This window comes from Mirounga leonina, unplaced genomic scaffold, assembly GCF_011800145.1.
Source record: "Mirounga leonina isolate KUSES-001 unplaced genomic scaffold, KU_Mleo_1.0 Mir_127, whole genome shotgun sequence".
Lineage (NCBI taxonomy): Eukaryota > Metazoa > Chordata > Mammalia > Carnivora > Phocidae > Mirounga > Mirounga leonina.
The window spans coordinates 66,641,300-66,653,718 of NW_023270316.1; the positions used below are offsets into that span (position 1 = coordinate 66,641,300).

The window sequence follows — 12,419 nt, forward strand, 5'->3', positions numbered from 1 at the left end:
AAGTAGAGTTCAGAATGATGATTATAAAGATACTAGCTGGGCTTAAAAATAGCATAGAAGATAGTAGAGAAACCCTTTCTGGAGAAATAAAAGAACGAAAATCTAACCAAGTCAAAATCAAAAAGGCTATTAATGAGGTACAATCAAAATAGGGGCGCTAACTGCTAGGATAAATGAGGCAGAAAAGAGAATCAGTGATATAGAAGACCAAATGATGGAAAATAAAGAAGCTGAGAAAAAGAGAGATAAACAACTATTGGATCACGAGGGCAGAATTCTAGAGAAAAGTGATACCATAAGAGGAAACAATATTAGAATAATTGGGATCCCAAAAGAAGAAAGAGAGAGGGGGCAGAAGGTATATTGGGGAAATTATAGTGGAGAACTTCCCAAATTTGGGGAAGGAAACAGGCATCAAAATCCAGGAGGCACAGTGAACCCCCTTCAAAATCAATAAAAATAAGTCAACACCCCAACATCTAATAGTAAAACTTATGAGTCTCAGACACAGAGAGAAAATCCTGAGAGCAGCTCGGGAAAAGAAATCTGTAAACTACAATGGTAGAAACATTACATTGGCAACAGACCTATCCACAGAGACCTGGCAGGCCAGAAAGGACTGGCAGGATATATTCAGAGCACTAAATGAGAAAAATATGCAGCCAAGAATACTATATCCAGCTAGGCTGTCACTGAAAATAGAAGGAGAGATAAAAAGCTTCCAGGACAAACAAAAACTAAAGGAATCTGCAAACACAAAACCAGCCCTACAAGAAATATTGAAAGGGGTCCTCTAAGGAAAGAGAGAGCCTAAAAGTAACATAGACCACAAAGGAACACAGACAACATACAGTAACAGTCACCTTACAGGCAATACAATGGCACTAAATTCCTATCTTTCAATAGTTACCCTGAATGTGAATGGGCTAAATGCCCCAATCAAAAGACACAAGCTATCACAATGGATATAAAAACAAGACCCATCAATATGCTGTCCGCAAGAGACTCATTTTAGACCCAAAAACACCCCCAGATTGAAAGTGAGGGGGTGGAAAACAATTTACCATTAATGGACACCAAAAGACAGCTGGAGTGGCAATCCTTATATCAGACAAATTAGATTTTAAATCAAAGACTGTAATAAGAGATGAAGAAGGAAACTATATCATACTTAAAGGGTCTATCCAACAAGAAGATCTAACAATTGTAAATATCTATGCCCCTAACATGGGAGCAGCCAATTATATAAAGCAATTAATAACAAAAGCAAAGAAACACATCAACAACAATACAATAATAGTGGGGGACTTTAACAGCCCCCTCACTGAAATGGACGGATCATCTAAGCAAAAGATCAACAAGGAAATAAAGACTTTAAATGACACACTGGACCAAATGGACTTCACAGATACATTCAGAACATTCCATCCCAAAACAACAGAACACACATTCTTCTCTAGTGCCCATGGAACATTCTCCAGAACAGATCACATCCTAGGTCACAAATCAGGTCTCACCGGTACCAAAAGATTGGGATCATTCCCTGCATATTTTCAGACCACAGTGCTTTGAAACTAGAACTCAATCACAAAAGGAAAGTCTAAAAGAACTCAAATACATGGAGGCTAAAGAGCCACCTACTAAAGAATGAATGGGTCAACCAGGAAATTAAAGAAGAATTAAAAAAATTCATGGAAACAACTGAAAATGAAAACACAACTGTTCAAAATCTTTGGGATGCACCAAAGGAGTCGTAGGAGGAAAGTATATAGCAGTACAAGCATTTCCCAAGAAACAAGAAAGGTCTCAAATACACGACTTAACCCTACATCTAAAGGAGCTGGAGAAAGAACAGCAAATAAAGTCTAAACCCAGCAGGAGAAGAAAAATAATAAAGATCAGAACAGAAATCAATGAAATGTAGAAACCAAAAGAACAGTAGAACAGATCAACAAAACTAGGAACTGGTTCTCTGAGAGAATTAAGATTGATAAACCCCTGGCCAGACTTACCAAAAAGAAAAGAGAAATGACCCAAATCAACAAAATCATGAATGAAAGAGGAGATATCACAACCAACACCAAAGAAATACAAACAATTATAAGAACATATTATGAGCAACTCTATGCCAGCAAATTAGATAATCTGGAAGAAATGGATGTATTCCTAGAGATGTATCAACTACCAAAACTGAACCAGGAAGAAACAGAATACCTGAACAGACCTATAACTACTAAGGAAACTGAAGGAGTATACAAATATCTCCCAACAAACAAAAGCCCAGGCCAGATGGCTTCCCAGGGGAATTCTACCAAATATTTAAAGAAGAATTAATACCCATTCTTCTGAAACTGTTCCAAAAATTAGAAAGGGAAGGAAAACTTCCAAACTCGTTTTATGAGGCCACCCTTACCTTGATCCAAAACCCACACAAGACCCCATCAAAAAGGAGAATTACAGACCAATATCCTTGATGAACATGGATGCAAAAATTCTCACCAAAATACTAACCAATAGGATCCAACAGTACTTTAAAAGGATCATTCACCACGACCAAGTGGGATTTATCCCTGGGCTGCAAGTTTGGTTCAACATCTGCAAATCAATCAATGTGATACAATACAATAATAAAAGAACAACAACCATATGATCCTCTCAACAGATGCAGAAAAAGCATTTGACAAAGTACAGCATCCTTTCTTGACCAAGGAATCAAGTATAGGGATAGAGGGTACTTATCTCAATATCATAAAAGCCATCTATGAAAAGCCCACAGCAAATATCATTCTCAGTGGGGAAAAACTGAGAGCTTTCCCCCTAAGGTCAGGAACACGGCAGGGATGTCCACTATCACCACTGCTATTCAACATAGTATTAGAAGTCCTAGCCACAGCAAGCAGACTACAAAAATAAATAAAAGGCATCCAAATGGGCAAAGAAGAAATCAAACTCTCACTCTTTGCAGATGGTATGATACTTTATGTGGAATACCCAAAAGACTCCACCCCCAAACTGCTAGAACTCCTACAGGAATTCAGTAAAGTGGCAGGATATAAAATAATAAATATCAGAGCAGAAATCAATGAAATAGAAACTGAATGAACAGTAGAAAAGATCAACGAAACTAGGAGCTGAAATCAGAAATCACTGACATTCCTATACATCACCAACAAGACAGAAGAAAGAGAAATTAAGGAGTCAATCCCTTTTACAATTGCACCCAAAACCATAAGATACCTAGGAATAAATCTAACCAATGAGGCAAAGGATCTGTACTCAGAAAACTATAAAATACTCATTAAAGAAATTGAGGAAGACACAAAGAAATGGAAAAACGTTCCATGCTCATGGATTGGAAGAACAAATATTGTGAAGATGTCAATGTTACCTAGAGCAATCTGCACATTCAATGCAATCCCTATCAAAATACCATCCACTTTTTTCAAAGAAATGGAACAAATCATCCTAAAATTTGTATGGAACCAGAAAAGACCCCGAATAGCCAGAGGAAAGTTGAAAAATAAAAGCAAAACTGGTGGCATCACAATACCGGCATCAAGCTCTATTACAAAGTTGTAATCATCAAGACAGTATGGTACTGGCACAAAAACGGACACACAGATCAGTGGAACAGAATAGAGAGCCCACAAATGGACCCTCAACTCTATGGTCAACTAATATTCAACAAAGCAGGAAACAATGTCCAATGGAGAAAGACAGTCTCTTCAACAAATGGTGTTGGGAAAATTGGACAGCCACATGCAGAAGAATGAAACTGGACCATTTCCTTACACCACACACAAAAATAGACTCCAAATGGTTGAAAGACCTCAATGTGAGACAGGAGTCCCTCAAAATCCTAAAGGAGAACACAGGCAGCAACTTCTTCAACCTCAGCTGCAGCAACTTCCTCCTAGAAACATCACCAAAGGCAAGAGAAGCAAGGGCAAAAATGAACTATTGGGACTTCATCAAGATAAAAAGCTTTTACACAGCAAAAGAAACAGTCAACAAAACCAAAAGACAACCCACAGAATGGGAGAAGATATTTGCAAATGACATATCAGATAAAGGGCTAGTATCCAAAATCTATAAAGAACTTATCAAACTCAACACCCAAAGAACAAATGATCCAATCAAGAAATGGGCAGAACACATGAACAGACATTTTTCCAAAGAAGACATTCAAATGGCCAACAGACACATGAAAAAGTGCTCAACATCACTCAGCATCAGGGAAATCCAAATCAAAACCTCAATGAGATACCACCTCACACCAGTCAGAATGGTTAAAATTAACAAGTCAGGAAACGACAGATGTTGGGGGGAATGCGAAGAAAGGGGAACCCTCCTACACTGTTGGTGGGAATGCAAGCTGGTGCAGCCACTCTGGAAAACAGTATGGAGGTTCCTCAAAAAGTTGAAAATAGAGCTACCATACGACCCAGCAATTGCACTACTGGGTATTTACCCCAAAGATACAAATGTAGGGATCCGACGGGTACGTGCACCCCGATGTTTATAGCAGCAATGTCCACAATAGCCAAACTACGGAAAGAGCCAAGATATCCAATGACAGATGAATGGATAAAGATGCGGTAGATATATACAATGGAATATTATGCAGCCATCAAAAGGAATGAAATCTTGCCATTTGCAATGACGTGGATGAAACTGGAGGGTATTATGCTGAGCGAAATAAGTCAATCCGAGAAAGACATGTATCATATGATCTCACTGATATGAGAAATTCGTAATCTCAGGAAACAAACTGAGGGTTGCTGGAGTGGCGGGGGGTGGGAGGGATGGGGTGGCTGGGTGATAGATATTGAGGATGATATGTGCTATGGTGAGCGCTGTAAATTGTGTAAGACTGTTGAATCACAGACCTTTACCTCAGAAACAAATAATACATTATATGTTAAAAAAAAGGAAGAAGAGAGTAGGAAGGGAAAAATGAAGGGGGGGAAATTGGAGGGGAAGATGAACCATGAGAGACTATGGACTCTGAGAAACAAACTGAAGGTTCTAGAGGGGAGGGGGTTTGGGAGATGGGTTAGCCTGGTGACAGGTATTAAAGAGGGCACATATTGAATGGAGCACTGGGTGTTATATGCAAACAATGAATCATGGACCACTACATCAAAAGTAATGATGTAATGTATGGTGATTAACAGAACATAAAACAAAACTAATGATGTAATGTATGGTGATTAACATAATAAAATTTAAAAAAAAGAATTCACAGGAAAATATAACATGATATTTATACAAATATCAACAGTAGCTAACACATATTCGAGCCCTTACTACATATTAGGTAATATGCTCACAGATTACATACATTATGACAAGGTCAAACATCTGGTAAGTGATACAGGTAAGAAAGCTAAGTTTTAATATAAACATTTCTTTTTGAAACACCAGTTAAATACCTTATTAAAGGATAACAATTGAGCTAGGGCATCTTCTGGAAAAATAAGAAAGAAAAAAAGAATGTATTTATCTTGAATAATGAAACTGTAAAATAAAATACTTATGGTTTTCAAAGTTTATGAGAATCTTTACAGGTTTTTCAAAACCTCTATCACTCTATGACCCTGCTCCTACCAAGACTCCTTAGGATCAATGTATAAAGAGCTGTTATAAATGGGAATGTATGTCTCATAAGGAAATAGCATAAAGACAAAGAGAGAGAGAGAACAAATGGATTAAATTGCTTTTTATTGGTTAATGACAATTTTATTTGGTACTTAACTTCACCCGAACTTTCCTTCCTTATACTCTTCAAACCACTGTTATCTAAACTTATCTGATGAAAAAAAATCACCTGGAGCATTTGTTAAAAACCTATTCCTTACATGAAAACTATAATTCTAAGAATCTGTATTTATAACAAGTTCTCTCTGAAAGTCAAAATAATTTGGCACATTTGTCAAATTTTCCTGGGTGTCATCTCAAATCCAATAAATCAGAATTTCTGGAGGAAAGACAACTGAAGTTGTATGAACATAACTGGGATTTGTATCGAAGAAAAAAGAACCTCCAATCTAATGTATAAATTTATTTAGAATCATTGCTTTTTAAGCTATTTTCCAAGTATATATTAATGAATGATTGTTACACTGATATTCTTTAATAAAAATAGTTATTACTATATTGCTTAAACATAAAGCAAACATTTTTACTAGACTCAGGTAAAATTTTTGAATGTATATTTGAAAACCCCATCCTAACTCATATTTTCTTCAATATGTGGCAAAACATACATGGAATCATAAGCAAACAAGAAAACAAACAAAAAGGAAAGAAAAAGAAATGACATTCCCTCTGCTATATGTGGGTGCATCATCTCTATTATGGTTGTTCCTGTGTATAAATATTTCTGTGGATAAAAGGTAGAGTGTGCCCTAAAGAAGGTGGACAATCTCACAGTCATATATCCAAAAAAGACCCTTGAACCTGGAAGGGATAACTGGCCTTAAACATGTGGAAATACGAACTCTTATATTTCTGTCCTTTGTTTTTTTCAATTCTGGACGTTCAAATGGTTAGTTACTCTAACACAAATATGGAGTCCAATATAATATATATATATATGTGTGTGTGTGTGTGTGTGTGTATATATATATATATATAATATATATTATATAATATATATAATGGAATATCTCTCTAGAAAACCCCAGGTGATAGTGAGTAAATTATAAATCTAATTATATAGTTGCACATTTCTCTGCATTTTCTCTTGTTATTTTTTATGTTTAGAGCAGACTTTTAAAAACACATTTCAACCTGGTCTCTGAATATCTATATTCTACTGGATATTAAGCAAAGGTATATTTAATGAGCCAAACATTAACTGTAGAGCAACATCCCCTCCTTGAAGCCAGCATTATTGAAGAAGCAGATACCAGTGTAACCTCCAATCTCAGGAAACAAGATTCAGGACTACTAGGATTAGCTAAAACTCCCTCAAGAAAAGTCTCTGTGTATTACCAAATCTGGAGGTTTAACACTTAACCTTCTGAAAGAGCTAATTATCTATAAATCCATAGTGCATGATACGTACACTATACAAACCACTGTGAACTCTGAATCTCCAGTCTAAAAACTGGTTCTGTTATCTAAACCAAATGAGGTTAAAGGAAGAAGCGGGAAGGAAAACAAGGAAAGGAGGAGGAGGGAAAAGGGAAGAAGGGGAAAATTAGAGGAAGATAAAAAGGATGAACAAAAGAGGAGTTAGAGGTAAAGGAGAGACAAGAGAATATTGAGGAGGAGAAAAGGAAAGGAAGAGGAAGAACAAGATAGAACTGTAATTAAAGCAAAATTCCTGCAAATGTTCTTCAAACATAATTCCTCAGAACTATAATTAAAGTAACATAAAGTTCATATACAAGTTTGCCTTTGAATAAACTCTGAATAATGTAATTGTTAAAATTCTTTAATATTGTTTTCATAAACATGCTGAAAATTGAAAAGACACTGCATTATTTCTATGTAACATATAGCAAATTTATATATTACATAAATTATTATATATAATGACATATCAATTATGTATCATATACACCAAAATTTTAGGATCAAAATAAAGATATAAGGATGTGTCAGTAGTTAGGATTCTAAGTAACTGTATTTTCCATCAAACCTGTGTAAAACACCTTCTCAATAAGCATAAAATCTCTCTTAATGCTCATGGATAATGCTCTAATTCTCTACAAATCCAAAAATTAACTTAGTTTTGCAGTGTACATTACCATGCTAGAACAAGGCTGGTAAGCTTTTAATTTTAAAAGCATATCACATAGTAACAACCTATATTACTTGGTCTTTATTGTCCTGACTACCTTTCTTCCTCTTGCCCCATGGTAAAGGTACTTGGCTTACTGCCCCTACAAGGAACACTGACCACAACAAGGCCCAGGCCTTCTTTTTCACTTTATCAACAGTAACACCTCATTTATTTTACACCACTAGAAAATAAATTGCTCAATAAAAATTAGCTGTCCAGATAAATACAACCTACTCCTTCAGGAAACAAAAGGGTTCTTTTGGGTTGTTAAAGCATATTTTATTCATTTATCCAACGTATACTAATTAGCAGTCCACCAAGTTCAAAACTCTGTGGCAGGTTTATGAGGGAATACAAAAATGAATCCAACACACAGCTTAGTTTCAATAGTTACTAAATAATGCACATATAAATGAGTAATAAAGATTTAAAAGAAATAATTGCTATAAGAAATACTGAAATAATATGCTATGAGAGAGATTATATCAGAGAGCAAGGAAAATCAAGGAAAGATTCCATGGAAATGGTGTTATATGGAATGGAACCTAACAATTAGGTAGGATTTGAAGACCTACAGCCATAAGTGAGGAGACATGTAAATGTTTTCACACCAGAGACTGAACATTTGAAAAGGAAAAGATAAAAAGTGAAACATGTACAGTAGTTCAGTTCTGACAGAATAAAGGGTATAAGCAAGAAGCTGAAAATGAAATCCAAATCATGAAGGACTAGGCTAAAAATGTTAATTTATTCTTAGTGAGAAGCCAATGACTGGTTTGAGCAGTGGAATAATATGATCAAGTATATAAATCAGGTATTAGTATATAACATAGTTTGGGGAGGAAAAGACAAAGGATCCAAGATAAAGAGAGAACAATATGAAAAATTTAAGCAGCAATTAAGGAATTTTTTTTAAAGAGATATATTACAGAGATACAAAGTACCGGAGTCGAAAATTGCACTGATAACATAATCAAAAAGAGGATGAAGAACAAAGCTGACTCAAGTCCCCACTATCATGAAGATGGTAGGCTGCTTAATCAAAACAGGGGACTTAAGAACATACTGAATATGGGACTAGAGATGTAAATTCAGTGTTACATATTCTGTAAAGATGAGGGGCCAGAAAGACATTTACATGGCAGTGTCTTTGGTAGATGAGGATATAAGAATAGAACTTGGAGATAAGAATAAGAGTGGAAAGCTATCATGAAACTGAATAAAAATTCCCCCAAAAATAAGCTCCACAAAAGCAGGAATGTTATCTGTTTTGTTCACTGTCTTATTTCTAGTGCCTACAACAGTGTCTGTAACTAAGAATGCCATAGAATAGATCCCAGTGAGTGAGCAAGCAAGTCAGACAGACACGCAAGAGGTCAAGAGCCTGATCTTTTTATGTGAATAATTAGACCTAAAAATAAAAAGGAGAAGAGAAAAGCATTATGAGTCATAAGAAAAATCAATAAAAGAATATTATAGAAGTCATGATAGGTGAATTTTAAGACAGGGGAATGGTGAATTGTGTCATTCTCAATAGAAATATTTACTTATACCTACCTTACGGGGTTGAAAATCATATTTCACACAGTGCTGAAAACCTTTTCCTTTAGACTTCAGTGATGTGACTATTAGACAATTGCCAACGAAGTGAGCAGAGTAACCAACTCCTTTGCTAGTACGAAAACTGTAAAGAAAACTGAGAATAGTATAATATCCTCTGATACAAAGAACTATATATCTAAAAATTATTAAATAAATAATATAAAACATTATTATGAAAATAAAACTCATTTCTCCATAGAGTAGAAGAGGTATTACATGTACCAAATAAAGACTAAACCATAAAAAGTTTAGAACAACTAAAGAAAGAACTTTAAATTGAGAAAACAGAAGACTACAGAACCTTCTGAAATTTCAATGTAAAATATCACAAATACATAAAAACAAATTAATGGCCAATGAAAGCCTAAGTAGATTTCATTTACCTTCAAGGACCCCTGAAAGTAGCAAATACAGAAACCATTTACACAGCCACTGTTTTCAAAAACAACTTACTCCCAATTCTATTTATATCTTTAAAAATAGCTTACAAATTACAAAAAAAAATCAGAGCCAAGTTCGATAAATGATGTATGTAATCAAGCGGAGTACATTTTTAGTCAAAAGAAGAAAAAAGATGTGTCTCCGAAATACAGTTATTTTCTTTGAAGGGAGCACTCCTCCTAGTTGTGAATTTAAGCACAGTATTGTAAAAACTGTAAATGCTCCACAAAATAATGGTATTATTAAAATAAGTGTATGATCTGCCAAAATGACCATTCTGAAATTCAACCCATTTATGTTTGGAAGTTCAGATGTTTGTTTAGAACTCCCTCTCATTACTCTCCTTACATAATCTTTTCTAATAGAGCTTACAAGCTATTAATAGCTCACATTTTTCTGCACTCATATTTCTGAGCCAATGTACAAAAGCACTTAGTTTTTCTCTCATTAAATGGGATGTGATAGGTACTACTGTTATCTTCACTTTACAGCTGAAGACACTAAAACACAGGATCAATAAATAGTGAAGATAAGACTTCACTTCTTCACTGCCTGGGGTCTTATTTCAAAGCATCGCTAGTATTAAATGAGGTAATACATGTAAACACTTACAATGCCTAGTGTATAGTAAGGCAATCAATGCAAGTTTGATGTTCTCATTACTGTGCATTATTGGTAAACTAAAATTACCAAGCTCTCGGTTCTTACAGGTCAACCTATCTGGGATTATCAACCCATTCTGTTAGTTATCTATGAAATAATTACTTTTATTATTTCATTGCATTTTCTTACATAGTAGTTATCACTAATATTTTTAAAGCATATCTTAATTATGCTCATAGAACAAAGGAAGTAAAAATGCAAAGTGATGAAATCTGGAAGGAATTTGTTTTTTTTCTCCCCTGGACTGGGGACTTGCATGTCCACTAACAATCCCCTAATAGTCTATATTGATGTGGACTGGACAGAGAAGGTTTGCAAATCTTGACTTTCAAACTGTAACTGGAAAAAAATATAGTGAGGCCGGTTGCCTAAAACCAATAGCAAAAAATGAATAAATAAAATAAACGACAGGTGTCTTTATAGTTTTAACATATATAAATATAAATATATATATACACAAACACATACACATTCTATTTAATATGTTGCCTTGACACTCTGTTACATATTTATAAAACTGTAATAGTTAAGACAAAAGTACTAAAATTAAATATATTACTTACCAATAAAGATAAGGTTTATCCTTATCCACATTAATGTTATTTAATGGATCCATACGAAACCAAGTATTTAGAGTAAAGCCATTCTGATAAGGCCACTTTGCAATAGGAGGCAATGCAATTGCCTACAAGGCAATGAAAAAAGAAAAGTATCAGCTAAAGAAAATGTGATAGTAACCAAGGTCAAATATAGCCTTACAGATCAAAAAACAATGAAGATATAAATATCAGAAAATCATAGACTTATCCCCAGCCAATGGCCTTAGCACTTTCTGTATCACCAGTTTCAACATCCAGTCCACTAGACCCTAAATTAGAACTTAAAGATTGCATTAAACTAACAGAGGAAAGAATTTGAGCCAAGCTGCCCTTCAAGTTTTCTAGACCTACTCTTCCACCAAGAAAAAGACAGGTAGTCCAAGAAATCATTTGTTATCCCCACAGTAGGACTGAAAGAGCCCTAAATCACATACAGTTGCAAACACTAGTGAACAAATTACAATGGAAAAAAAGTCTTACAAAAGAAAAATCTAACCTTGAGTGATAATGAAATAATACTAGTCTTTGGTCTTGCTACAACTGGTACCAAATACGAACCTGAGAGGCTCTAGAATAGCCTTTTCCTTGGTTTCATTGTGGACTTCCAATAACTCCATGGATAAATAAGGATCTTTATATTATGGCCAATCTCTCCAACAAGATAGTTACCTTTACTGAAAGATATTCTCTTAAATTTAGTATATAACAGCTAGACTAAATGTTTTAGGGACCTAAAATTGCCCATTTCTAGATGGTACTCCTCAATCTTTGGCTCCTACTTCTATACCAACCAAAGCCTTCTATACAGTATATACCGTATCTCCAGACTTTCCCTACTCTTTTTAGCTAATGCATACATCCTCCTTTAGTCAATGCACAAAAGCTAACTTTGTATAGTACTGCCATGTATGTGAAACCCAAGCACATTTACAGCCAAACCATTTGTGCCCTATCTCAACACTCATTTCCTAGATTCCTTACATATCCATCTGATCCCATGGTGTTAATGGCATAACCTTTGGGATACCTTTGTGATTTTGGATTTAAGCTGTTTTTACTCTTCTTCCATATCTCCTTCTAAAATATTCTGGTACCCACACTGGATGTTCCTCACTGTGTCCAATGAGTCCACAGGACTCCAAAATCTATATCCTTCACTGTCCCCTAATCCAACGGACTCCAAAATGTATGCTCCTATTTAATGTGCAAAAGAAAGAATTCTGATGTTTAGATGGAATGCTTTCAGTAAACTATTTCAGTGAATTAGAAGAATTCACTATTTCCTAAATTAAGCGGATTCATGAAACATACGACTATCA

The 12,419-nt window shown here is 35.0% G+C and overlaps 1 protein-coding gene across 7 annotated transcripts in view; it reads right to left on the reverse strand.

Annotated features, from left to right (window-relative positions):
- NBEA (neurobeachin) overlaps positions 1–12,419 on the reverse strand; it is a 683,633-nt gene that overhangs the window by 580,969 nt on the left and 90,245 nt on the right. For all 7 annotated transcript variants that reach the window (XM_035003560.1, XM_035003559.1, XM_035003554.1 and 4 more), the window contains exons 5-6: positions 11,065–11,186; positions 9,353–9,479 (exon numbers count right to left, since the gene is read on the reverse strand). In XM_035003560.1, the coding sequence (XP_034859451.1) occupies positions 9,353–9,479; positions 11,065–11,186 (249 nt within the window). The remainder of the gene's footprint in view (positions 1–9,352; positions 9,480–11,064; positions 11,187–12,419) is intronic.